The sequence below is a fragment of the Pangasianodon hypophthalmus genome, chromosome 7 (genome assembly GCF_027358585.1).
Source record: "Pangasianodon hypophthalmus isolate fPanHyp1 chromosome 7, fPanHyp1.pri, whole genome shotgun sequence".
Lineage (NCBI taxonomy): Eukaryota > Metazoa > Chordata > Actinopteri > Siluriformes > Pangasiidae > Pangasianodon > Pangasianodon hypophthalmus.
In genome coordinates this window covers 27,059,623-27,087,521 of record NC_069716.1, presented here as the reverse complement: position 1 = coordinate 27,087,521, position 27,899 = coordinate 27,059,623, and the positions used below count along the sequence as shown (strand labels likewise).

At 39.6% G+C, this 27,899-nt stretch overlaps 3 protein-coding genes across 5 annotated transcripts in view; 1 reads left to right on the top strand and 2 right to left on the bottom strand.

Annotated features, from left to right (window-relative positions):
* Positions 1-1,708: 1,708 nt before the first annotated feature.
* On the bottom strand, positions 1,709-13,824 carry LOC113546641 (uncharacterized). Its single transcript, XM_053235285.1, has 19 exons — positions 13,648-13,824; positions 11,756-11,918; positions 11,497-11,649; positions 11,238-11,398; positions 10,913-11,086; positions 10,443-10,578; positions 10,140-10,327; positions 9,911-10,052; positions 9,549-9,735; positions 8,857-8,968; positions 7,036-7,218; positions 4,565-4,727; positions 4,231-4,383; positions 3,997-4,157; positions 3,706-3,879; positions 2,803-2,938; positions 2,503-2,690; positions 2,289-2,430; positions 1,709-2,113 (listed from the first exon to the last, which is right to left on the bottom strand). Exons 1-19 carry the CDS (start codon positions 13,807-13,809, stop codon positions 1,917-1,919), a joined length of 3,075 nt encoding a protein of 1,024 aa, XP_053091260.1. The 5' UTR covers positions 13,810-13,824; the 3' UTR covers positions 1,709-1,916.
* A 2,983-nt stretch (positions 13,825-16,807) lies between these two features.
* On the top strand, positions 16,808-20,537 carry setd6 (SET domain containing 6, protein lysine methyltransferase). The gene is given in 5 exon segments (XM_053235284.1): positions 16,808-16,876; positions 18,183-18,363; positions 19,030-19,172; positions 19,823-20,048; positions 20,051-20,537. Coding segments are annotated over 5 exon segments (699 nt in total). The 3' UTR covers positions 20,131-20,537.
* Positions 20,538-21,421: 884 nt separating this feature from the next.
* The window catches only part of cnot1 (CCR4-NOT transcription complex, subunit 1), a 28,884-nt gene continuing 22,406 nt past the window's right edge, over positions 21,422-27,899 (bottom strand). For all 3 annotated transcript variants that reach the window (XM_026946544.3, XM_053235339.1, XM_053235340.1), the window contains exons 38-49: positions 27,718-27,887; positions 26,850-27,081; positions 26,281-26,529; positions 25,941-26,104; positions 25,226-25,343; positions 25,037-25,138; positions 24,744-24,917; positions 23,932-24,081; positions 23,425-23,605; positions 22,815-22,947; positions 22,524-22,658; positions 21,422-22,415 (exon numbers count right to left, since the gene is read on the bottom strand). In XM_026946544.3, coding sequence (XP_026802345.1) covers positions 22,337-22,415; positions 22,524-22,658; positions 22,815-22,947; positions 23,425-23,605; positions 23,932-24,081; positions 24,744-24,917; positions 25,037-25,138; positions 25,226-25,343; positions 25,941-26,104; positions 26,281-26,529; positions 26,850-27,081; positions 27,718-27,887 — 1,887 coding nt within the window. In that variant the 3' untranslated portion in view covers positions 21,422-22,336. The remainder of the gene's footprint in view (positions 22,416-22,523; positions 22,659-22,814; positions 22,948-23,424; positions 23,606-23,931; positions 24,082-24,743; positions 24,918-25,036; positions 25,139-25,225; positions 25,344-25,940; positions 26,105-26,280; positions 26,530-26,849; positions 27,082-27,717; positions 27,888-27,899) is intronic.

The window sequence follows — 27,899 nt, the reverse complement described above, 5'->3', positions numbered from 1 at the left end:
ATGTTCCTGTTGATGAAAGCTGTCCAGTAAACATAGGTTCTGTATTTTTAGGAAGTTCCTTAATATTATTAATATATTAATAATATTATGTTTATGCATTATTATGTTTATGTAAAGAATTATTATTTGTTCCAGTTTAGGCCTAGCACTACATATTTAAAGGAACATAGAGTCAAGCGAAACACCACAAGAGCACAGAGTAGTTTATCTGGCATATAAATATTTCACAGTACAAAAGGCAGCACTCAGCACCTCCAACCTCCAATGGCCCTCACTGCCCTGCAAAATTCAACTCTATGGTCATGTAACAATGCAGTTGAATACTGGTTGCTGTTATGTGAGTTAGTCGGCCCGATTCAGAAAGATCACAGACCACATTTATTTTTTTGTTTTGGGACAGGTGTCTTTGTGTAATTTTCTCTGGGCATCTCTGAGATGCCCCTTAGTGGTTCTAATGGAGACATTGTTTTGTACTTGGTGCAGGGTCCATATTGAATGGCATCAATAACAGAGGGTTCAGCCCCACAGAAAATTAAAGTCATGAACACTCAATTAAAGAGGTAGAAATGGTTTCTTTCTTGTGACATCTTCAAAGTTATAGTGTAGGCTACATGCTCATTTAGTAGAGCATGTACATCCATTCATACTGAGTCACTCAGTAAGTCGAGCATGTAAACTGATACACACTGAAACACCCATTTTTGAAATTTTTTTATTTATTTTTAATTGATTTTTAAAATTTTTTAAATTTTATTTGATTATTTTTCCGAACCACCCAGATTGCACCCAGTTCTCCTAATTAGACTAATTTTGTCACGCTTTTGGATTGTTCTGCTTCTGATACACAGCAGTGATCAGGGACAACTACAGGTTTCAGAGATCTTTTTCAGTTTGCATCTGCAATTTCAGATAATAATTTGTTTTGTTTTTGTTACTGACATGAAAATATGACATGAAATGTGAAATGTATAAATGAACGAAATGTACACGGACCCCTTCCCAAACAAGCTGAGCATGAACATCATGAAACCACAATACAAGACATAGTCAAAGACAGAATATGTTTAGTATTGTAGAACTTTTTAGTCAAAGTCCTTAGTGAATATACAGTCACTGGCCAAATTGTTTGGTGCAATTATGCAATCAGTCAATCTTGTGGCAGGAGCGCATTATAAAATATCATGCAAATACAAATCAAGAACTTCAGTGAATGTCTACATCAAGCATCAGAATGGTGAAAATGTAATTAAATTTCCTTCAGGATCAATCAAGATAACCTTATCTTATCTTATCTTATCTTATCTTATCTTACAAATAAAGTTATTTATGTACAAGAAATCTGCATTAATAATTTCACTGGTACAACAGTATAGCATTTGCCCTATTGTCAGGAGATTGTGTGTGTGTGCTTACGTGTATATATACACATAAGCACATTCTCTTTTTGATTATGCCTTTTACTGTGGTTTCATGATGTTAATGCTAAGCTAGTCTGAAAACGATTGCCAAAAGGAAAGCAATTAAAATGTGTTGTATTATCTTTGCCATGCTCAGACATAACTATCTTTCCGTGAATGTTTTTCTTAAATTGTTGCTAAAACAGGATCCACACCATGTATTTGCAAGTATTACAAAGAACCACTACAGATAAAACCAGAATACAGATACAATACCAGAATACAAGATACAGATACAATACAATACCAGATACAGATTAGAAAGACAGGCTTTAATTAAAGACAGGCGTTTAATCCTAAAAATGTTCAAAACAACCTTCCTCTCAGTATCAAACTCCTTAACATTCTTCTTATCTTCTTGTTATTCTATTGTTGGGTCATGTCTACAGTTATTGTGATATAATACTATTTCATTCACCATGAAGAATTTGTCAGTATACAGACATATTCTGACTAAATCTACATTTCACTAGCTGGCTGTCTTAGCCTGACTCCCAGCCTGTATGGTTTGGGTGTAAGTGTGATTCCATATACAGGGGTGAAATCTGGTTCTCCTGCATCTTCAGGCCAAATGAACTGAAAGCGGCGCAGCAGGGTGACCAAGATGAGGAAGAGCTCCATGCGAGCCAGACCTTCACCCAGACACACACGAGGCCCTGCACACATGAACAGACACACATTAGCTTACCATGTTAACTCATTAGTGACTTGTTCCTTTTATGTTAGATACGTGTTCTGTGAAGTCAAATCCAAAACTGATTTTGTAAGCACTTGAATAAACTAGGTTTGGATTATTTTTGTAGTGTTCTTTACACTATCCTGAGCTCTCACCAGCAGAAAAGGGTACGAAGGCCTCTGGCTTCTCAAACTGTCCTTGCTCATTGAGGAAATTTGATGGGTTGAACTCATGAGGAAACTTCCACTGGCCTTCCTCACTCAGCACTGAAGAGAGGTTGGGGATGATAATAGTTCCCTGAAAAACAGTGAACGAAAACATCAACATGGGTAGCAGAAGGTAAATTAAACCATTGTTTGAAATCATCACCTTTGGGATGCTATAGCCCATCAGTTCAGTATCTCTTGAGGTAGAGTGGAACACACTCAGAGGGACGGTGTTGGCGATGCGCTGAGACTCATGGATCACAGCCTGTGTGTACGGCATGTTGTGTCTGTCCTCAAAAGATGCATGAGCTTTTCCCTGTAGAACCTCATCAATCTCCTGCTGGCATCTCTCTAGAAACAATGTGTTTGTCTCTATTATGAATCAAATTATATCTATTAACCAAATATTTTAAAGTTCATACAACAAGACTTATAATGAAGTGTAATGAAGTGAGGTTTAAACCCTGAATGTCTGGATATGCCATGAGGTAGAGGAAAGCTGTAAGGAGGGTGTTGGACGTGGTATCAGTCCCAGCTCCATGTAGGTTTTGAATGTATGATACTAGTTGTTCTTCATCAAAGGAGGATCCATTGTCTCTCTGTTAAAAACAAGACAGTCCAGTTAGTCCAGAATTGAGCCCTTACTAAAATCAGAATCTTTGGCCATGCTACCCTATTTTATCCACATTAAATGGACTCCCAGTAAAATTTTGCATTGACTATAAAATACTACTAATGACCTACAAAGCAATGAATCATCTCACACCACAGTATGTAAAACATGAAATTTTATCTATTATAATTTACCTTGCCTGCTTTGATCAAAAGGTACAGGATCTTTATTAGTACCTAGAATAATTTTGCATTTCTAACTCACTTTCTGCTGCTGTGGATGGTCTTACATGGACACCCTAAAGAGTGCACTTCACAAACACAGTTTAAACCCAAGTCTCCCTTGCTTCAGTGGATGACCTGGACACTGTATACATATGAATTGCTGCTGTAATCATGAATACTGTCCTGTGCTCAACCCAGGAATCTTATTCACAATCATCTCATACTTAACATCTTTTATCACACTTATTATTAGTATTATAATATTTCTTGCCTTTACAGCATATAATTGTAGAGGAGCATTGACTTGTAATCCCACTATCTGGAGTCACCCAGAAGAGGATGGGTTTCTTCCTCGTGGTTTACTCATTACAGAACTAAATCTACATCCAGATGTCTGTATCTTTCTGGAAGATGCTTTGTGACAATGTCTACTATTAAAAGCCCTATACAAATCAAATTGAATTGGACATGAAATATTGGACATTCAATGAATTACCAGAATAATCCTTATACCCACACAAACACATACCACATCAAGCTCATCCAGATAGCAGTCGACAAAGTCTCTTGGCTCTCCTCGGACTCTTGTTGTCTTGTGTTGTTTGATCATGGTCATTGTCATTTTATTAAGCAAACAGGTGTTTTTAAAGGCTTTCTTAAAGGGAAGAGGCAGGGATCTCACCAGTGGAAGAGTATCATAGATCTACAAGAAAAAGAAGATATTCTTTTGTTCATATTGTTCTTTACTAATTAGTGACATTCATTCTTTTGGCTATAGTCCAAATGCAGTCAGTGATCAAGTGATGATATAATGTCTCACCATTGACCAAGGTCCATTAAATATCTTGCCATTTTCAGTAACTATAGTGACATATTTTGTAAGAGTTTCATCCCCATATTCATAGCGAGTGCCAGCCAAAACCAGGTAGATGATATTTGATGCTGCATCGTGGAACAAAGTCTGAGGATTCAAGGTGCTTCCTACAAACAGAAAATTGATGTTCAACATGTCTTTTTTCAATTTCTTTGTAGAGTAGAAGTAACATGTTCATACCAGCATGCTTCTCCAATTTTGCGACAAGGTGTTCAATTTCCCCCAGAATCCTGTTCTCCATAGACTGTTTCCCCAAGCCAAAGTTCCTCAAGGTCATGAGTGCAAAGCGCCGATGCTCCTTCCATGCAGGACCATAATCAGTCATTATGACTCCTGTTTCATTTTACTCAAGTCAGTAACTCTATTTCAGAGCCAGTACATGTCAGTACTCATGTCAGAGTCATATATTTGTATGTAAAATAAAATCCCTTTAAAATCACAAGAAGAAATTTTTATTTATTTATTTTATTTATTTATTTATGATGTTTGGGTGGATATTTATTTGTAATCTCACCTTTTCCTTCAGTTACATGGCTGACTAGCAAGTTTTGTGGGCGTCCTGAAAAGTCTGCAGATTTGGTCACCAGAGCTTCTTTTATAGCCTTCAAACCATTAAGAACAACAGCAGGGTTTCTCCCGAGATACAGGCTATAAACACTCCCATAATGCTCAGCCAACTAAAAATAAGTCTTTATTAATTAGACACATATTTTCGAGGGGCATTCAATTTCTTTCTAACTAACATTTTAAAACTGTTCTTAAATCCAGATTTAAAACATACTTGTTTATCTTAGCCTATTATCTTGGCCTTAGTATTGGGAGTTGGGATTATTATTGTTATTATTATTATTATTATTATTATTATAAAGGAATTTCTATGCTGGTTGAAATGCTAGATGCTGATGAACTAAGGTTGAGATACACATATGACTTCACTAGAGGTACTGGCTGATTAAGCTTTGTACATAGACCTGTACTGCATGCAGTCACAATAAAAAGGACACTGACATGCAGTTTTGCAAAGGGTTTAACACTTTAGAGAATGTGGTACCCAGGCACAGTTGCTCATGGCGATTAATGAGATAATGGCCATAACTGCAGGTACAATGTGTACAGAACTTCTACAGCCAGCACTGCAAGCAATGGAAGACATAGCATTGGAGAGCAGCAGATCACTGGGATTGTTCAAGCACATATGAAGGGAAGTTGGCTAGCTCAAAAACCTTTACCAGAGGCTGATAAAAATGCTTATTGGCAGTTTTGTCCAGGTACTACAATAGGTACAGAAAGATATGAAATCCACTCTGAAACAGAGATGCCAAGCTGTAGTGATCTACAAGTCCTCAGAAAAATCCAAGATTATTAGCCTATGGTCCACTGAGACTGCTCAGCTGTGTGCCAAACAGAAGAAGGATGAATGGATCGCTAAGGGTATAAAATGCCACAGGGACGTTCACACAAGTCATGGTCCTGACAACGGTACTTTAAAGAAAGCCTGCAATGAGTGCCAGGAGAGTGCAGCTAACTTCTGGCAGGTACTGTATGACCCCAATGGACAGAGTTACACTCACTCCAGCCAGCCAGATGGGAAAGGTATTTCTAAAGGTTGTGACAGTCACCATAAGGTGTGGATGTTGGTCACTGCAGACCCATGCAATTATAGATTTACATAGACTTTTATGGCAACTGGCAAACGCCCTTACCCAGAGCAACTTACAGAAGTGCATTGTAGTCTCAAAAACAAAATACTTATGCTAGTTTACTAGGTCAGGAACTTAGAATACCATCAGTCTAACACCTGTTGAGGAGATTAGTATAGTATGAGAAAACAGAAGACAAAGGATTTTGGAGTGGAATGAACAATCATCTTGCCTGCTGCTTTACAGCACTTAAGCAAAGCTGAATGTTCAGCTCTGAATGCAGTGTGCCATGATGTGTCTTACAACAGCTCAGCAATCAGCACTGTATCCACAGTGCCTTCATTTCCAGTTGCCCAGGCTAATCATGTGAAATCAGAGGCTGCCCTGCAGAATATTTAGCATCACTGAAGGGCACCTAAGGATCCCTGATCCAGCCAATTGATAAGGATCACCCACTTCTACTCATTGACACAAACTGCATCTACTTGGTTGCTGCCAAGGAATCAGTTAGATTGCGCCCCAGTGTGGACCTAGAGCTGTCCTTTCTAAACGCGACTGTGTTGTATGAAGGGATATTTAGCTATTTTCTGTTTTGTGCACTATGGCTAATATGGATTTTACAATTATTGGTTTAATTTAGTGATTGACATCTGAATCCCACCAGAAAAAAGAGAGGGCTATATGTACATAAAACTCACAAAACACAAAAATGACAAAATTAGACAACACTGACAGCAAATAGTCCTTGACCCAGCGAAAATGACATTTCTCTGTGAACAAGTTCCAGGCCACATTTAGTATTGAAGTTTAATATTAATTTTGTGGGTTTTTTTGTCTCCTCAGATTTCCCAAGACATTTTCATACAATTATAGTTTTCCACGAAGTAAATTTATACTACAGGGTGTCCCAAAAGTCTCCATACATAGGGGAAATGAATACTTTTTAGCAAAAAGTCTTCCAAAATTTTTCATATTTAGTTCATATTATATTTTTTTCAGATAACATTTAAGAATGTCTTTGACAAAAGAAGAACATATTGAAATCATTCTCATGGCTGGATCCGGAAGCTGTCACAAGGTTGCGATGGACATGCAATTACATGCATAACACAGATGTGTTACCACGTAGAGGATGTTTTGTAAATAAAGGACACCCTGTAGAATGTCTAATGCATCAAAGACCCAAATAAAAAAGTATTCCATTCAAACCTTTATAAAAAAAAAATTAAAGCACAGATAAACCATTACAGCTAAGGTACAAGTTTAGAAGATTATTTCAGTGATAAATACATCACTTTGTTTCAGTTATGGCTCAGACCAGCATTACGACAATATAATGGCATACCCTTTCAAAGTCTTTCAGAGGATTTCTGATGTTTAGCTGAAAAAGATTCCCAAATATGGGTAGGGGTTGTGGCCCAGGTGGGAAGTTCTTGGGCCTCTGGATCCTGATTAAGAAGAAAAAGAGGTAAATGCAAAACCCTACAAGAAATAAGGAGCCCAGCATGATGACTATCGTACTGCTGCTCTACACAGTGCACTCCTTTGGCCGCCACACCAAGACCTTTCACTGTATCAAACTATGAATCCTGTCAATCATTTACACAGCAGTTTATGTGAATGTTGCCCATTCTATGTGGAGTAGTTTCATAATACGTTGAACTTAATAATATCCACAGACTAAGGATTAAATATCTGTGGAACATATTAAAGATCTGCTTTTAGTCTTGTCTCTTCAAACTAATAACTGTAGGTTACATGGATGTATAAAGCATAAAAAGCAACACAATTTGCCGACTGAACTGAGAACATAAATTCTTAACTCCATTCACTCCTTGCATATGAGGAAAGACATTTTGAAACAAACATATTCACTTGGATCTAGCTTTGTATTTAATGCCATTCTAAAAGGAATTACTTCTGCAGACAGGTTTGAATTTGGATGCACCTGAATTTAGCTGAATTCACAAGGATAAACATAGTACAGCATTTTAAGTAGTTCTACCTATACCTGAAAGACAAGTGACACTCTTTTAATACTAACTCTGGACATAGAAGTGGGGATTTTTTTTGTCTGACCATCTCTGAACAGATAAGAAGGTCTTTGACCACCACATATAACCTACATGCAAGGCTGTCCTGGCATGTTTTCCCTGGTAGGTTAAAAATGTACAAATCTAGACCTCCAAATCCATGGTCCAGAAGCTGAGACCATGAAACTCTGATGCTTGCAACCTCAACATAGCCTCACCTTACAACTCAACAGCCAGTCATCCTTTCTCAGATGAGCAGGAGGATGCTATTAGCAGTAGCTGGAAATTCCCTCCAAGCTTATGATGACCCATTAGCCTATATATTATAACCTGAAATTATAGCAGTACTGCAACAATTAAATCTTTACTGGGAAAATCATATAAAACAGTATATGCATACAGTTTTACAAATATAAGTATATTAACAATACACACAGACTGATAAAAAAAAGAAGGGTAAAAAACATCACATTATGAAACTTGAGTGCACACGGTTGTAATGTACAAATTGAGTATTGTGATATAAACTTCCTCCATTTTGCTTATTTGAAAAATACATTTAATAATCAATGACTGCCTGAAATCTGGAATCCACAGACATCACCAGATGCTGGGGTTCTTTCCTGGTAATGCTCTGCCATGACTTTATTGCAGCTGTCTTAAGTTCCTGCTTGTTCTTGGGGTGTTTTGTCTTTAGTTTTACCTTCAGCAAATGAAATGCAGCTCAACTGAATTCCACTTCTTACCCTTAAAAATGTATTAAGTTTCTTACAAAGTATACTTCAGGTCATTTGTCTGAATCTGAGCAGATAATATAGTCCTGTACTCTTCAGAATTCATCCTGCTGCTTTTGTCCTCACATCAATCACACTCACATCAATAAATACAAGGGAACCAGTTTCATTGGCAGCCATATGTATGGCCACACAATAAGATGAGGTGGTATGCTTCAGATCATTAGCAGTTCCATCCGTTCTCCACACTATTCTCTTCCCATCATTCTTGTTTTTTTGACAAACTAATCTAGTCCTCCAGTTTTTGAGGTTTATCAATGATTTACTATTGGGAAACCCTCTGTATTTACTCTGGTGAAGTCTTCTCTAGCTTGTTAACTTTGACACAGATACACCTACCTCCTGGAGGTTGTTCTTGAACAGGCCAACTGCTGTGAAGGGGTTTTTCTTCACCAGGGAAACAATTCCTCTGTCATCTAAAACAGTTGGTCTTCCGGGCCTTTTGGTGTTCCTGAGCTAACCAGTGTATTCTTACCTTTTTAAGAATGTACCTAATAGTTGATTTGTCCACACCTATTGTTTTTGCTGTCTCTCTCTGGTGAGGTTAGTTTGATTTTTCAGCCTAATGATGGCTTGCTTCACTGGCAGTGACAGCTCTTTGGACTTCATACTGAGAGTTAACAGCAACGGATTCCAAATGCAAAAGCCACCCTTGAAATCAACTATAGACCTTTATTCTGCTTACTTGTAAGTAAAATAAGTAAGGGGGACATGCATATAAAGTATTGTAATTCCTACAGTGTTGACCCCAAAAACAAGATCCAGAGTAAGTGTTAGCAATTTTAAGTATTACAAAGAACCACTACAGATAAAGCCACAAGAAGATACAGGTTAGAAAGAGAGGCTTTAATTAGACCCTAAAAAATGTTCAATTCAACCTTCCACTCAATATTGAACTCCTTAACATCCTTAACATTCTTTTTGTCTTATTATCCCATTGTTGGATCATTCAATCATTTAGTGTGATATAATACTATTTCATTTACCTTAAAGAATTTGTCAGTGTACAGACATTTTATGACTAAATCTACATTTCACTAGCTGGCTGTCTCAGCCTGACTCCCATCCTGAATTGTTTGGGTGTTAGTCCATATACAGGGGTGAAATCTGGTTCTCCTGCATCTTCAGGCCAAATGAACTGAAAGCGGCGCAGCAGGGTGACCAAGATGAGGAAGAGCTCCATGCGAGCCAGACCTTCACCCAGACACACACGAGGCCCTGCACACATGAACAGACACACATTAGCTTACCATGTTAACTCATTAGTGACTTGTTCCATTTATGTTAGATACGTGTTCTGTGAAATCAAATCCAAAACTGATTTTGTAAGTACTTGAACAAACCAGGTTTGGATTATTTTTGTAGTGTTCTTTACACTATCCTGAGCTCTCACCAGCAGAAAAGGGTACGAAGGCCTCTGGCTTCTCAAACTGTCCTTGCTCATTGAGGAAATTTGATGGGTTCAACTCATGAGGAAACTTCCACTGGCTTTCTTCGTTCAGCACTGAGGACAGGTTGGGAATGATAATAGTTCCCTGAAAAACAGTGAAAGAAAAGGTTCAAAATGGGTAGAAGAAGGTAAATTAAACCATTGTTGGAAACTGCCAATTTGACATTGTCACCTTCGGGATGTTGTAGCCCATCAGTTCAGTATCTCTTGAGGTAGAGTGGAACATACCCAGAGGGACGGCGTTGGCGATGCGCTGAGACTCATGGATCACAGCCTGTGTGTATGGCATGTTGTGTCTATCCTCAAAAGATGCATGAGCTTTTCCCTGTAGAACCTCATCAATCTCCTGCTGGCATCTCTCTAGAAACAATGTGTTTGGCTCTATTACAAATCAAGTTAAATCTATTAACCAAACATTTTAAGGTTCATGCAACAAGTAGATTTATAATTAGGTGCAGTGAAGTGAAGATCAAACCCTGAATGTCTGGAAAGACCATGAGGTAGAGGAAAGCTGTAAGCAGGGTGTTGGACGTGGTATCAGTCCCAGCTGAATGCAAGATTACAATATACATTATTAGATGTGCTTCATCAAAGGAGGATCCATCTTCTCTCTATTAAAAACAAGACAGCCCATGTTACATTGATTACTGTTATGATTTATAATCCCAGTATATGATAAGAGTAATGATTTATAATCCCAGTATCCAGTGCCACCCAGAAAAGGGTGGGTTCTCTTTTGAGTCGGTTTCCTCTGTTTCCTTGCCGCTATCACCACTGGTTTACTCATTATGGATCCAAATCTTCATCCAGATGGCTGTAGAGATGCTTTTTGACAATTGCTATGCTTAAAAGCCCTACACAACTAACATTTATCTGAATTACACATGAAATGTTGGACATTCCATGAAATACCAGAGCAATCTTTATACCCACACAAACACATACCGTATCCAGCTCATCCAGATAGCAGTCGACAAAGTCTCTTGGCTTTCCTGGGACTCTTGTTGTCCTGTGCTTGTTAACCAAGGCCATTGTTAGTTTTTTAAGTGAGTAGGTGTATTTAAAAGCCTTCTTAAAGGGAAGAGGCAGAGATCTCACCAGTGGAAATGTATCATAGATCTGCAAGAATACAGGAGATTCTGTTGTTTATACTGTTTATAATAAAAAAAATTTGAGACATTAATTCTTTCAGCTATTTTCTCAAAACTTTACTTAGAATTAGCAATTGTCTAAATGCAATCAGTGTCCAGGTGATGATATAATGTCTCACCATTGACCAAGGTCCATTAATAATCTTACTATTTTCAGTAAACAGCTCAATATATTGTTTAAGGCTTTCATCGCCATATTCATAGCAAGTACCAAACAAAACCAGGTAGACGATATTTAATGCTGCATCGTGGAACAAAGTCTGAGGATTCAAGGTGCTTCCTACAAACAGAAAATCGATGTTCATCAACATTTAAAATGGGCATGAAATCTTATAGATAGCTGTCATCAACAGGAATGTTATTAATGTTATATGATACCAGAATGTTTTTCCAATTTTGCAACAAGGTGTTCAATTTCCCCCAGAATCCTGTTCTCCATAGACTGTTTTCCCAAGCCAAAGTTCCTCAAGGTCCTGAGTGCAAAGCGCCGATGCTCCTTCCATGCAGGACCATAATCAGTCATTAGGATTCCTGTTTCATTTTACTCAAATCAGTAACTCTATTTCAGAGTCAGTACATGTCAGTACTCATGTCAGAGTCACTTTATTTGTACGTATGTAATATTTTGTAATCTCACCTTTTCCTTCAGTTATATGGCTGATTAACAGATTTTGTGGGCGTCCTGAAAAGTCTGCAGATTTGGTCACCAGAGCTTCTTTCATAGCCTTCAAACCGTTAAGAACAACAGCAGGGTTTCTCCCGAGATACAGGCTATAAATGTCCCCATAGCACTTAGCCAACTAAAGATAAACAGAAAGTCTTCATTTATTAGAGACATTAAACCATTTTCAACAGTCATTTAATTTATACCTAGCTAACATCTATGAAATGGTTACTAAATCCAAATTAAAAATTAAAATATGTTTTAAATTTGGATTAGTCTTGGAAGTTTTATTTATTCTTGGAAGGATTATTATTATTAATACAATACCGTTTACACTGGTAATGTTGTATACTGGTAATGCTGGAACTCTAGTACTGGCAGTTGAAGCTTTCTGCAGAGATCTCTACTGCGTGCAGCCCCAAAAAAAGACCACCGACATGCTGTTTTGCAAAGGGTTTGGCACATTACGATTGCAAATGCGGTATCATGGAACAGATGCTCCTGGCTGTTAATGAGTTAATGTCCTGCAGGCACTGCAAGCAATGGGAGACATAGCAGTGGAGAGTGATATATCACTGGGATTGATAATGCATGTGAGGAGGTAAGTTGGCTACCTCAATCACCTTTGCTGGAGCCTGGAAAATATGCTCATTGCCACTAGATACTAGGTACTAAGCAGTCTAAGCAGTCCAACAAGTACTAAGCAATCCACTCTGAAACTCTGAAAATGTACCACGGCTCAGAAAAATCCACGACTGATAGCTCTTGGCCCACTGAGAAAGTTCAGCTGTGTGCCAAAAAGAAGAAGGACAAGTGCCTCTGCTTCGTCTTTAAAAGTGTTGAACACTAATTTTCATAGTGTCCAGATATCACTTGTACTACCCAGGAAGAAGATTAATAGATTGCTTAGGGTAAAGGATGCCATGGATGCATTCACACTAGTCACGTTGCTAACAATGCAGGTACTCTAAAGAAAGCCTGCAGTGAGTGCCAGGAGATTCACCTCCGAGTCCTTACTGGCAAAGTGCAGCTAGCTTCTGCCATGTACCTTCAGCCAAACAGAGGGGAGAGATATTTCTAAAGTCAGAGAGAAAAGCAGAGGTCCTTGTCATTGGTCCTAACAATGTTTCAGATGAGTTACCTGTTTTAAGTTCTTCAGCAGCTAATGTGAAAGCTTCCACTAGGAACCTTGGTGTCATTTTTGACTCCTGTCTCAATTTCTGTCTTAACAGAAACCAACACTTATCTTACTATTCAGCGTCTAACAGACTGATTAAATTCTCAACTTGATTTTTTTTTCACTTTCCGTTTTTTCCTGAATTACCGAGGGTGTTGCTAAACTCTATTGATAAATGATAAGTTATAATCCATCCTCTCTAGTAAATAATTCATGCTTGTCAAGTGTTAATGAATAAAGCTTTGAGCATTAGGGTGATTTTTATTAATAATATATGGGCATGTATGGATTTTAAAGTTATTGGTTTAATTCTGTGATTGAGGTGTGAATCCCACCAGATATAAAAAAGGGCTACATGTATGTAAACTCACAGAACAAATTATGACAAATTAGACAACACTAACAGCAGTTAATCTTTGACCCACTGAAAATTGCATTTCCCTGTGAACGAGGTCTTGCCCAGTACATCAGCTGTTTTGCTCAGTAACCTTATTCTTCTTCTAGATGTCTAATGCTCCAAAGACTCAAATAGAAAAGTTTTACATTCAAATCTTTAAAAAACAAAAACATTAAATCACAGATAAACCATCACAATTAAGACAGATGTTTAGAAGACTATTTCAGTGATAAACACACCATTTTTTTCAGCTATAGCTCAGACCAGCATTAAGACGATATAATGGCGTACCCTTTCAAAGTCTTTCAGAGGATTTTTGGTGTTTAGCTGAAAAAGATTCCCAAATATAGGAATGGGTCGTGGCCCAGGTGGGAAGTTCTTGGGCCTCTGGATCCTGATTAAGAGGAAGAAGAGGTAAATGCAAAACCCTACAAGAATTAAGGAGCCCAACATGATGACTGTCGTACCGCTGCTCTACACACGGCTGCTACACCAAGACCTTTCGCTGAATCTAACTGTGAATCCTGTCAATCATTTACACAGTGGTTTATGGGATTGTCGCCCATTCTGTATAATATGGAATAGTTGAAATTAATAAATTACTTTCATATAGTCTTATTTTAAATGATCTCAATATTTAGAAAGAAATAAAGAAAGCTGTACACGTGACAAACAAAGGCTTTCTTGATTTCTTTCTTCTTGTACTCCACAGACCAGTGATGCAATATTTGTGGCAAATATCAAAGATCTACTAGTATTTTTTTTTCTTGTCTCTTCAAACTAATAACTGTAGACTACATGGATGTACGAGGCATAAAAACTAACACCACTGAACTCAACTGACTGAGCTGAGAACATAACTCCTTAACTTCATTCACTCCTCGCATATGAGGAGAGACATTTTGAAACAATTATATTCGCTTGAAGTACTTTAATGTCACTCTAAAAGGTAAGTAAGTAGTTCCACCTATACCTGAAAGACAAGGACCATGCTTTTGAGCCATCTCTGAACAGACAGGGAGGACGTTGACACCACCTCTCACCTACACAAAAGGCTGTCCTGGCACAAATACAGACCTACAAATATAACCTCAGCATAACCTTACAGCTCAGCTTTATAGACAACATGGGAAGCCTGGGTTCCCTTAAAATTTCATCAAAATGTTGTAATGAAATGCTTACCAAAGTGTCTATATTAATCAATGTTAGTCTTGGTGGAATATTTTTAGCAAGCCAAATTATCAAAAATCTGACTGCATTATCACACTGTTTGTTCATGTATCTCAAACTGTTTTTGGTGGACAGCGCAGCCTGCATGATAATCTCCTGTGAAGCCCCTGACACAGTGCTGATTCTGTATACACTCAGAGAAGCCATGCATCTTTGGACATCTATGGCAGATTCAAGTACAATGTGTTTTAATGGGACGAATGATTAACGCTCATTTAACGCTCATAATAGGCTTTTAACACGGTATTTTGAGCCCCGCCGGAAATCATGAGTCTCTGGTGGTGAATGAGAGTGTAGACAGGTGGGTTTTGCAAAAAATATCTCAATGTTTATTGGGCAGTGCACTCTTTTATTGTCCTACCTGGAGGCACAACTTCTCTTCATGATGATTGGTAGACCTCTCAAGCAGTGGAACCTCACATCCTTATTCACATTTTCCATGAAAACTCATCGTTCTATTCATCAAATAAGTTGCAAAATGAATCAAAAATACAGTAAAGACGTTGACAAGGCTAAAAATAATGATTTTTGCCTGAAATAACAATTTAGTGCTTCAGAATTTTCTTTTATCAAAGAATCCTCCATTTGCAGCAACTACAGCCTTGCAGCCCTTATAATAAACCAACCTAGCTGCTGGTTTATTGAGATAATCTGCAGAAATTTCACTCCATGCTTCCTGAAGCACCTCCCACAAGTTAGATTGGCTTGATGGGCACTTTCTTTCGTACCATCCCGTCAAGCTGCTCCAACAACAGCTCAGTAGGTTTGAGATCCTGTGACTGCGCTGGCCAATCCATTACAGACAGAATTTCAGCTGACTGCTTCTTCCCTAAATATGTTTTGCATTATTTGCAGCAGTTGTTTGGGTCATTATCTTGGTGTAGAATGAATCTGGCTCCAATTAAATGCCGTCCAATTAAATGGCATGGCGTTGCAAAATGGAGTGATAACCTTCCCTGTTCAAGATTCCCTTTACCCTGTAGAGATTTGCCACTTGACCAGCACCAAAGCAACCCCAGACCATCACATTTCCTCCACCATACACTCCTCCAGCATCTTTTCATTTGTTCTGTGCTTTAAAAATGTTCTTCTTTGTGATCCAAACACCTCAAACTTAGATACATCTGTCCATAACACTTTTTTTTTTCCCCAATCATCCTCTGTCCAGTGTCTGCGGTCTTTTGCCCATTTTATCCCAGTATCCCAGAGTCGGTTCTTCACTGTTGAAGATGAGACTGGTGTTTTGCTGGTACTCTTTAATAAAGCTGAGGATCTGTGAGCCGTCTGTTTCTCACACTAGAGACTCTGATGTATTTTGTTGCGTATCCTTTGCACTGCAACGACTGATTGCCAAAATCTGTGACCCATCAACATCACCAGGTGTTGAGTATCTTCTCTGGTGATGCTCTATCAGGCTTGTACTGCAGCCATCTTCAGCTCCTGCTTGTTTCAGGGGCTCATCACCTTAATTTTCTTCATCATATGAAATCCATGTTCAGTGTGATTCAGATCAGGTGACTGACTTGGCAAGTCAAGAATTTTCCAGTTTTTAACATTGAAAAATTGCTTTAAAAAAATTGCTTTGTTGGCTTTGGCAGTATGTTTGGGATCATTGTCTTGCTGTAGGATGAAGCGCAGTCCAGTGAGTTTGCAGGCATTTTCTTGAACCTGAGCTGATAAGATGTTTCTAGACACCTCAGAATTCATTCAGAGGATATGTTTTATGTAGTCTGGTCCATTTCAGATTCCTCAGGAAGAAAAGTCATTGTTCTGATTCCTCTTCACGATATGGGCCGTGTTTACTGACCAGGAGAGGACCTCAGTCACATAGACTCCAAGAAAAATCTGAATCTGGACACTCTTTCCATCTCTACATTGTTTATATAGAGGGCAGAGTGTTCTATCCTGTTCAACTTCCTGAAGTCAAGGATGAGGATATACAAGATTTAATAATCTGAGTATTTGAGAAAATAGTTTCTCAAATACTCAGCAGAAAGATGTAAAGTCATACAGCAGTGTACACTTATACCAACAGCAGATATGAGAAATGTTATATATACTTAATGAGCACAGGATTACTGTTTAATAGGATTTAAGAACAAGATCTGCTGCATCCTCCTTAGGAGGCACATAGCCAGGTAAAAGTTATAGCCCTGAAGAGGGCAGTAAAAAAAAAAAAGAAAAAGAAAAAAGAAGATAAAACAAATGTAAAGCCCACAACATGTCAGAAGAAGAAGACGGCGTGATGTCAATAACACGCGACACATCAAACTCGCATGGAGAAGAGAAAGTGCATTACTGAGTTATTAACCATTACTTTTGATATTTCTCACGCAGTTTAGAAACTTGTTTTCATGTTAGCAATGTGTAGAACAGTGTGCTAGATTTATTTGTGTGTAATTTATTTGTTTTTTTCTAACGACATGCTGACAGATGCAAAGAGACCAAAGATAAACAGACATTAGGTCTGTGTTAAAGTGGGCTGTAATGAAGCTGAAGTTAAAGTGTTACTAATAAACCACAGGATCATTTCTTTTTCAAGTTAAAATGTGTTTAATGGCAGGAAGCTCTGATGTGATTGCAGTGGTGTGTGGTTTAGAGGGAGGATGGAAACTCAGACTGCAGTGTGGATGAATCTCTGAACAGCTTCTTACTGAGAATCTGAACTTCAGCAACAAGGCAAGCTGGACATGATTTATGCATTCATTACTGACCTATATGTAATCTGTTAACAAAAATCAAGCATTAGTAGTCTGAGAAGTCTGAGTCTGATGCATTTGAAAATATGTGTAATATCAAATCACAGTTCCTGTATATAGCAACATGTAATTTTCTGTGCCAGTGAATCATAGTGGATTATCAGAATTTACTGAGATTGCCTGTAAAAAAAGAAAAAATGCACCATGTATTACAAGGCATAAGGCAAAAATTAACACACACATATGCCACAAGCCTCCAGGATCCAAAAGCTGGTCAGATGAAATGTTAAAAGTTGGAGCCCATGATAAATGCAGAAATTATTAAAGCATATCTGTATCAGAACTGTGATTTATTGACCGTGTACAGAAGGACTTTGATGCAGTTAATGAGCTCTTATTGTGCTTATAGACATTACAATATGATAAGAACAAGGACCCTGACAACACTCGTAATATAACGCATGCGTGCTATGAACTGAAGTGGATACTAACTATAACAGTTATGTTGCTCATGTCGTCTCAGGGAGATTTGCCTTGCGACCATCGCCTCTGGCTTGCTCATTAGGGATAAATTTATGTGTAAATTTATATCCTGAATTTATATATTTCCGTAAAGCTGCTTTGTGACAACGGCTATACGAATAAAATTTAATTGTTGCTGCAGGTGTACCTCAGTAAAGAAGGCACAGCAGCAGACTATAGCATGACAGAAAAAAGAAGACATAGAAGACATTCTAAAGAAGACATAGAGGAAGGCCACGTCCTCTTCTCTATCCCAGATAAGTTTTTTTTTTCAGCTATAAATGTCACAAAGAAACAAATTGCAAGAAATTGTAAGAAAAGCCAAATGCAGGCTTAGATCTTCTGTTCTCCCTGTTTCCTCTTTCCTCATCGTAGGACTGTTTGAAGATGGTGGCAGTGCTGCCCATCAGGAAAGGTGAGGAGACCTTCACTACGTATGGTCAGATGGCCAACTGGCAGCTGCTGCGCATGTACGGTTTCATGGAGCCTTTTCCCACCAACGCCAACGACACGGCCGACGTCCACATGACCACGGTGTATGAAGCAGCTGTGCAAGGTGCATGTCCACTCCAACACAATCAGATAGAGAGTGAAGTTTGTTAGGGAAAAAACAGACACTGCTCTTTGCTGAACTCTTGCACTGCATTCACGTGAGAAGACGCTGATGTGGGTGTGAACTGTCCAGGTTTTTGAGATTGCAATAAGAACATTTTCAAGCGTTGAGTTTGTTGTAAAAGGTGTAGGTTTAAAATCCAAACGTTAGCAGAGAACCATGAGAGAAACCAGACAAGCCACACTGTGTAGACCTGCTGCTGCTAATCAAAGCTTTTAAACCAGTCAAGAGAAATGAAACTGTTGCTCCAGAATGATTGAGTTACTAAACCTGCATTGTCTCTGAAATCACAGAGGCTACGACTTGTGTTGTGTGTTATTTAATTCCAAAGAAAGAGAGGGAGAAAGAGAGAGACTGCTTTAATGTAGTCCAGTGTGTCTTCGCGTAACTGATTAAAAAAATGCAGTTGTTGGCAAATTGCAATGTTATAAGAAGATTAAAAACCTTTGGGACATGTTACAGGAAAATAATCAACTTAATAGTGGTAATGGAAACTTGTTTCATCAAACCACCCCATAATAGATCATTTTGCTATAACAGAATGCCCTAAAGTTGTTGTGACTCCTGATTTGATCAGATAGTGTTTGATTCATTGTTTTTCCCTCAAAGCAACACAAAACGAGGTTGAGCAGTGCCTCCTGGTGGACAAATGGAAAATGCTCTGTGACATGGATGTGGTCAGGGAGAAGGGTGTCTGTTTTTGAGAAGAACAGATCACTCAGACACAGAGCTCTATGAAGGTAACATGACTAGTCTGAGCATGCTCACCTGCTGCATAAAAAGTAGTGTACAGAGACCACGAGTCTCATTTATCAGCCTCAGATCTCTCAGCAAGTATTGCAGAATTGTTACGAAAGGAAAAATCTCACTCCAACCCAGCGTCCGCACCTCAGTAGAGTAACGTAAAGGGCATGAGTGTGTCTTACTTTCATCCTGTGACACAGTAAACAGGCAGCGAGTTTGGTTTCTGTTGTCCTTCACACCACAGTACAAGCAGAAAACCTCCTCTCCGAGTTAGTGAGGATGCCAGAACACCACTCTGGCTCACTTTAACACCTGACTTGGTTTTGTTACATACATTTTTGATACTTCTTTGAATAACGAAACCTTTTCTCAGAAGAGAGCTTAGAGTTTTGTCTCATTTTCAGTGCGAGATTAAGCTCGTTAACCATAAAGCCATTTTTTCCCGTAACCTTTACAGAGGGCGTCATTACTTCTGGATCCAACCATGTCCCTGTAGGAACACACTTGACATGCAGCTATGACAGAATTTGTATCCTGGATCCTTGTATCCTTAGATACAGTAGAGCAAATATACACTCTGGAAGTTTTACTGTATTATAAAGGTCCAGTCGAACACTGAACCCTTGTTGTTATTTAATTTCTATCCATCTGTATTCAGGTGAGATGCAGGAATAAACAGGAGGTCAGAGAATTCCAGGAGAATGAAGGCTGGGAGGAAGACGAGGGTGATGAGGAGGATTCCAGAGCGGCCCAGGCTCTGAGTTTTGAAGGAATGTCAGCACTGGCTCTAGAGCGGAAGCGACCGCTGCACACTGCTGCAGGCTTCACGCTGAACCTCTACAACAAGGATCTGGAGTCAGATCTCAGGCTGATGGAGGAACCAAAGCTCTGGCTAAACTCAGCCACAGAGAGAGGAAGAGCATCATCCAGAAGCTTCGGCAGCTCACACAGACCAGTACAGTGTAGTTATAGTGTAGTACAGCAACATCACTCAACCACCAGAGAGAAAAAAATATTCTAAGGTTCTCAGGGCATAAAGAAAATGTTAAACAAAAATGTAAAGTATTTTTAGGAAGATGCTAGATGTGCAAACTGTATGTCTGAATCAATTCAGTGTCTCAGTCACAGCACTTAAAACAATACAAATGCTATCTTGAAACAAAACTTGGAGTATTTTTTTTTTTTTTTTTTTTTTTAAATAAAAGCCAGAGGTATTTTATGACTAGTGTAGCTTCAGTCTGAACATTCAAGCTAGAGGTCATTACAACCTGAAGACTGTAAGAAGTGTGTGAAAATGCAGCACTGACTGCTCTGAAAGCTAATAGTGCCTAGCTAAATGTTCTGAATTAAAAGTAAAAACGTTTAACATTTTAGTTTTGTTGGATGTTTATGATTTGTCTACAAGTGAGCCAACAGAATTCACATATCAAACTCTCCATCACCGTGAGGGTGTTGCTGTTTATAGTGTTTAACACTAGGTTGTAGGCTGACAGTGGTAAACAGATCACACCATTTTACTGTGTGCGATTTGTGGGTCTTTCAGTAGAAGGATCCCGTGATCCATGACGAAGATTCTTTCGTCGTTCCTCGGCTGCATACACACACAACAATTCAGTGTTTGAATTGGATTTTTAAACATTCAATATGATGCATTTCATCCATTTTTAAGTGTTTGATCAAGTCAAACTCGGCAATGCCGCTGCCACCAAATCTGCTCCTTCTTGTGACTGTGCAGGCCAGAAATACGCTTAAAATATAAAATATACACTAACGGAAGCTATTGAAGCAAAAATATTTCAGACATTTGACCTTGCTGTGACCTTGACCCTGTTCAACCAATTCCAAAATGTCATCAGTTCAAATCCTACTGACATCCAACCACTCTTTCTTGCGATATTACTCTAATGAGAATCTGAAACGGATGGACAAAGCCACTCAATGGCGGAGGCATAATAAACCGAGTGTAGGGTTTAGACTGTTCACTGCAGTGAAAGATAATTAAATTACAGCCATATCATCCTTGTATTTAAAGAAATGCTGTAGTTTTATAACCTTTTCCTTAATGGTTCTGTGAAAAACTCTCTGAAAATAGTCTCCTCTCAAAGGAATTACAGATTTGCATCTTAAATTATAGAGTGGTTACCAATTCTCGTAAACACTTCATATACTGAAAAGTTGAGTGAACATGTTCTTTTCAGCCTCATCTACAGAGACTAGCCTGAAAAACCAGAACCAGGTCAATAAACACTCACCAGTCTGCAGATCAAGTGTTTAATGCAGCCAACTACAGAATGCATACATACAGGAAATAAGTAGCAAGAACTAAAGGCAACTAGAAATAACTACAAAATACAACACACGGACCAATACATTTACAAAACATTCAAAATCCTTACAAAATGGGCTGTATTGGTCCTCCTTTGTGTTCTGCAGTTTGGATCTTTGTACAAACTGTAAAGATTCAAATTACCATCAAATTTCTGAATATTTCCACAATTTTACAAGTGCCAGGGAGAACCTCTTACCCACTGTCTTAAATCGGTGCAAAAACCAGTGACTCCAAAAAGCGCCGCTGCACTCTAGGACAGCACGTGTCCTGAGCCCGTCAGCTCTCCACACCGATAGATCTCCCTTTAAAACAAAAATCTGGAAAACAAAAACTCTGGAAAAATTAAAGACAGCCTCTGTGTACACCATTAGAATTAGGCTTCCAAACCAAAAAAAAAAAACAAAAAAAAAAAACCATCAGTCTTGAAGGCAAGAAAAAAGGAGCGCAAGGAAGTGTGGGGAAGGGAGGGGGAGGAAAAAAAAAAAATTTTTAAAAATCATCCGAATGCACCAGAAGTGAAAAAAATGTTAAAGCATGTGGTCATGCTTGTTGTCAGAGCTCAGCTTTGGCTAGCAAGAGGGAAAGGTTACGCAAAATCTGCTCGTCCCTTATCTAAATATTTACAATGAAGTTCGTTTATAGACTGTTTAACAGTCCCCCCTTCGCTAATAACATCCCTAAATAGTTTAGCGTGGGCGAGCGGCAGTCCCTGTTAAAGGTGAAGGTAGTCCAGTGCTGGCTGAGATGAGATGAATGGATGGGAGCAGGGAGTCGGTGGAGGGATAAAGGGAAGACCGGAGAGGCGTTTCTCTTGCTGGGCTCATGAAGAACGGTTCCTGCAGCCTAGGTGGCACCCGTGCCCTCCATCACCTGCTGGGCCTGCTTCTGCCCCATGCAGCACTGAGCCACAGACTGGAACAGCCTGCACCAAGAGATCCACAGTCATGTTAAAATGCATCTCACACACAAACACACAACAATGCACCATATACATCATGCCAAAGCTTCAGAGAGGAAACATATGACTCACTTCTCAATCTCCGGTGCACAGTGCACAAAGTCATGGCTCCAGAATTTAAAGGCAGGATTCTTGATCAACTCGATGAAGGTGATGAGGAGTCCCCAGGGGTGCGGCCTGTTCACAATCAACCTCTCCAGTAGTACCCTGTGCCACAAAACATGCCACAAGATGCTTAAAAAGCCTTTAATGTGCAGGAACATCAAGCCATTTAAGCACAGATAAAATGCACGGGATGAGTTTTGCGATGCTGAACCCGTGAAATCCGTATTTTGTGTATGCTGAAGGGACGAGTTTTCCTACCGAGTGATCTGCTCCTGAATGGCCTCTGCATTGGCTTCAGCGAACAGGTAGAGCATGGTGCAGCTGAAGTAGTGCGTGTGGCTGTTCGGGTAACGCAGCTGATTGGCTATCGCATTGAGGAACAGATAGCGGCCTGATTGAAGGACAGATGCAGAGAGAAAAGAAAATGAGAGGGTCAATGGATTATACTAGCTACCAAAATATAAAATGCAATAGTCATCACCTTTTTTTTCCCCCCACTAAAATAAATAAATAAATAAAAATAAATCATTAGGGCTGCACAATTGTGTAATTATGATCATAATTTTTGGCTTCAATCAATTAATATGGGCTAAATTTGGATATGTTTTACTGAGTTTATTTGTTATATATGTTAAATTTAGTGAAATTATTAAAGATAAGGATGTGTATGTTTCTAAATTGGATAAATATCCATAATGATAACGCGATATTGGACTCTAGAGCCGCACAATCATGACTGAACCGATTGCCACTACTACAATCTACAGATTAACAAATTTTCTTGCCATTACAGTCACACATTCAGCATTAGCTTGGCTAGGTGGTAAAGGCTGAGAGCCGTTATTGCCATATTGCGCATGTGTCTCACCTTCAGTGTCCAGGTCCACTGCGAGGTTCTGGAAGATGTCCATGTGTGCCGAGTGGGTGATGGTGCTCATGGAGGGCGTGCTGCCCTTGTTGTGGATGTGAGCAATGGCCTGCGTGCCTACATACAGCACCAGAGCGTTGATCAGCTGGATGTTGTAACGGTTTCCCGGCTCATTGGACACCTGATGCAAACACAACTGCATTAACCCACATTGCTGTTGATTCTTTTTTCATAAAACAGCTGAACAACTGTAACATGCCACGAGCGAGTTACTCTTTTACAGGTGCTAATCAGTGATCTTTTTGCCGTTGCACAGGAGGATGCTACCTCGTGCATTGCAAAACTATAGTTTTCTATAACCGTACACTTCCAGATGTTTTATTCTTTATATAGCGCTGTATGATTATAGCTATCTTTAAACGTATGCAAAATTCAATTACGTGACCTCATCACCATGTGATGCAAACATACAAAGACAGAGGAATGAGTCAGACTGGGATCCTGTACCTGCAGGTTGCTGCGCAGCTCCGAGAGGAAAGTGACAGGTGAGCGAGTCTTCAGGTACGAGTCCAGATCCTTCTTGAATTGGGAGGGCATCACACCGGTGAAGTTGGTGAGAATGCGTGGAGCGATGTTAATCTCACTTAGCATGTCCACCTGGTTAAAGGGGAAAACCCGCAAAACGTTAACAGCAAAACCTGACAAGAAACGTTCAAACTGTTGCATGCGTGTGCAGAAGCTCAACCACTTGCACCCTTCTACAAATCACTTGTATAAGGCAAATGTAGTGCATTTATATACAGGGTGGTGAGCTGCCACACGCCTGGTGCTTACGGTAAATCCAGTGTCATATTTACGCACATTCCTGCTGTTTGAACTCCGCTGCATTGACCAGTGCAGGAGAGCGAGCTGCAATTTTATTCACTTTAAACTTATTTGTAGCATGTTAGATTTTACAAATTGCAGGCCTAAGTAATTTTTGTAATGAATAGTCATACAATTTTACTTCACATTAATAAACTCAAAACATTCATTTGCCTGGACCAAAAAAAAGAGGCCATGCATCTGTCTGCACATCTTTCAAATGGGAAAATCGAGTAGAAAGTAGAGATCATCCATTAATATCAGAGCTACACAAACTGCGTAAAGGTTGGCAGGTCTGCCGGTCCGAGAGCATCTGAGCGAGGTGGAATCGAATCCAAACAGCAAAAAGTATCTAAAGTATCCCTTTTCACTCCAATTCAGAGAATGTAAAAAGACTAACAGGCACAAAATCACACAAAGATGCCTCTTCATTGTGAATGACATGGCCATGCTACCTTGAGGTTGGGAGTGAAGGGGTCTGGAAGCCTCATGTTGCGGGGAAAGGCACTCAGGATCAGGTTTCTCAGCTGGATGCAGTTGGGTGGAATCACATCACAGAAGCCATAGTGATAATCGCACAGGAACTCTGGGAAGTCGTGCAGCAGGACCAGAAGAACCCGCAAGGTGCCCTAAAAGATTTACAACATGCTGACTGTCTCCAAATACAGGACTAGCAATTTCAGCTTCAATTCTCCTGAGGACCGTTTCATGGATTAAGATGATGGAGCAATTAAAGAGCTTTTTATACCTTATAGAGGATTTGCATAGGTTTGTTAAGCTCGACATTCCTCAGGAAGGGGGCCAGGAACTTAAACAGGTCAATCAGAAGCTGGGCATACATGGGCCATCCCTGCAGCCAGACATAACGCAAACAAATTAGGAACATCATTGTAATACGGCACAAACAGCCCATTTTGGACATTCAGCAAACGCCTACCTTCTGCTGTGGGGTGTGTGCCAGCATTCTGGCTATAAAGATTCGATGTGAGATGAGCTCCAGCCAGGCATATACAAAACCAGGTGCTTTAGTTGGCCTCAAGATGTGGAAGGTGTTGCTTTAATTAAAAATAAATAAATAAAAATTAATTTTAAAAATTAACAATTAATAAAAACACACACACACACACACACCACACTATAAGACCAGGTTTATACTTGCAAATATGGCACAGACAGCTGTAATATTAACGAGTATGTCTATTTTACGGTTACATTTGTTTGTGTACCCATCTTCTGGATCCTCTAGAATAGGTCAGAGTTTTCAGTACGAGATGCGGCTCATGAAAAGCACAACAAAACTGGTCTGAGTGTTTAACACCGCCATGCTGATGCACAAATCGATCCCAAAACCGTTCAAATTGCACGAGATTTTTAAACATGCTGGGCAGAGACACTTCGGCATTGACTGATCACATCAAGTGAATGTCCTCTGGATGTACATAAGGTATGCAGGCGAGCATATTAGCAAAACCTCATAGTTACACAAATTTCCAACAGTTCATGTGCAGGAAGAACGTTATCATACAGTAAAGAAATTTTATGTAATATAGACTTGTATTACTAGTAGAACAGTAGAATGTGGTCATTTTAAGAGCTAAGATTTTAATTTTTAACTGGCAAAGCAAGTGAGCTTAGAATAAAACTTGTGTTACCAGAAGGCAGTGAGGGTCTGGAAGTTGATGGTCTCCAGCACATGCTCAGGGGCATTAAGCTCCAACAGCAGCATGATGAAAATACGGTGGTATGGCAGCTGCTGGAAATCCGCCTGCCTCACGTCATGGTCCTGGATCAGCACGCCCACTACTATGCCCAATACCTGCACATGCACAAACAAACACCAAAAAGGTAATCAGTCCAAGGCCTGAATCGTTAGCAAAGCCAATCAGAAAGCAAATACACATTCTTTCCTTTCGCATTAACATCTGGTAATCCTAAATATAATCAGAATCCACAGCTGCCAGAGGCATGTTTCTTTGATCTTTCATCCCACACCTTGTTTAACAGGTTGATCTTGGTGACTGTGTTTGTGGCCTCTCCGGAGTGCTTGACGAGCAGGGCAATGAGGCGGACGAAAGCGTCCAGGTTGTGGTAGCATTTGGCGCGGATGATGGCAGCACTGGCGGCCGGGTTGTGCTGCTGCTCAGCCTGAGCACGGTAACTTATTTCCACACACATCTCTGTGCACAGCCGGAAGAAACGAGTAATGAGGTCGTCCGTCTTCAGAATGCCTTGCTGATGCATCTGCAGATGGAAAAGTGAAAGAGAAAGAGAATGAGTGCATAAAAGAGAAACATACTGCCATTCCATTTAGACCACATTGGCCTGTGATTTCAAAAACTCTCAGTGGCAGCTGGTGGTGATTTTAGATGATATTAGAATCTAATATCCATCAATTGCTCAACAACAAAACTTCACTGATGTCATTAAAGACGGAATACTTTTATATTATGTATATCATAGCTACACATTATAACAAGGTTATGCATGTGTTCATAATACATTATAAATATGGCCAAAGAAAGTGTTACTATCACTTATTTAATTATTTAAGTTGCTCTAACCTGGCCCACAAAGGCAGAGAAGGCTTTGGTGCTGTCCCGGCCAGCAGCAGCTGAGTGGTACAAATTAACCCACTCTCTCAGCAGATACTCCGCTTTCTCACGCAGGCCTGGAGGATCATCATACTCGGACGCTTGTGAGATTCCAGAGTGCATCATGAAGTTGGGTCCTCCATGGTGCCGGTCGATCATGGCCTCATAATTGGAGCGAACCACATCCATCAGCTGGGGGAGGCTGGAGAAAGACCATGTTAGAGTTTCATGAGTTCTCAACAAAGAGTTGAATTCCAAGAGCAAAGGCAGGATCCTCATAGTAAGTGTCCCACTTTTAAATTTTGCCACCACATCACCACAGGCCCAACGTAGGACACATTTCGAAAAAAGTTGGGCTTTGCTCAAACTTTTGCTGATGCAATACAAACAATGCTGGTGAGATGTGGCAAAATTCCAAGAGGACACAAGCACTGAGCCAACATTAAGTGTATCCCAGTGAATTACTTCCTCACCTTACGGTAAGCAGATGGCAATGTTACAAAAATCTATAAACTGGGCTATGATGCTTGTGGAGTCCTTCCAAAACCACTCACCCTATGTTAGCAATACTTGTTGCTAAAAAACTTCCCAGTTGTCCCAGAACATATCTAGCTATCTAACAGTGTGACAAGGAGAGTCCGCTGCCCCGATGCTTGCTACTGTATAGTACATAGCCAGTGTATCAGGGCAGTCAATTGTCAGTATAAAAGAAAACAAATCTACTTAGTGAAGCATAGACAATATCAATGATGCAGTCAGTCCTAAAATGGCAGTGATGTCACATGAAACACAGAGAAACTCATTAGTTAAACTTTAATAAAGAAGTGTGTGTTCTAACCCTTCAGGTGCATTGGCTCTGGAGTGTGCACACGTCCTCATCAGAGTCTCGATGGTGTGGAACAGGTCTGCTTCAGTGATGTGGCTCACGCTGCGCTCATCCACCAGCAGCAACTTCACCAGCTGCATAGCAAATGCCACCGCCATGTAGTGCAGGCCGTTCTCCATCGACTGACAAGACAA

Excerpts from the sequence above, each read along its gene's own strand:
- LOC113546641 (XM_053235285.1), bottom strand. The coding sequence starts at position 13,809 with ATGTTGGGCTCCTTAATTCTTGTAGGGTTTTGCATTTACCTCTTCTTC. Across the intron at positions 2,939-3,705 it reads ATCTGGATGAGCTTGATGTG|AGAGACAATGGATCCTCCTT; the intron begins GTATGTGTTTGT and ends TGTTTTTAACAG. Across the intron at positions 2,431-2,502 it reads TGGGCTATAGCATCCCAAAG|GGAACTATTATCATCCCCAA; the intron begins GTGATGATTTCA and ends ACTGTTTTTCAG.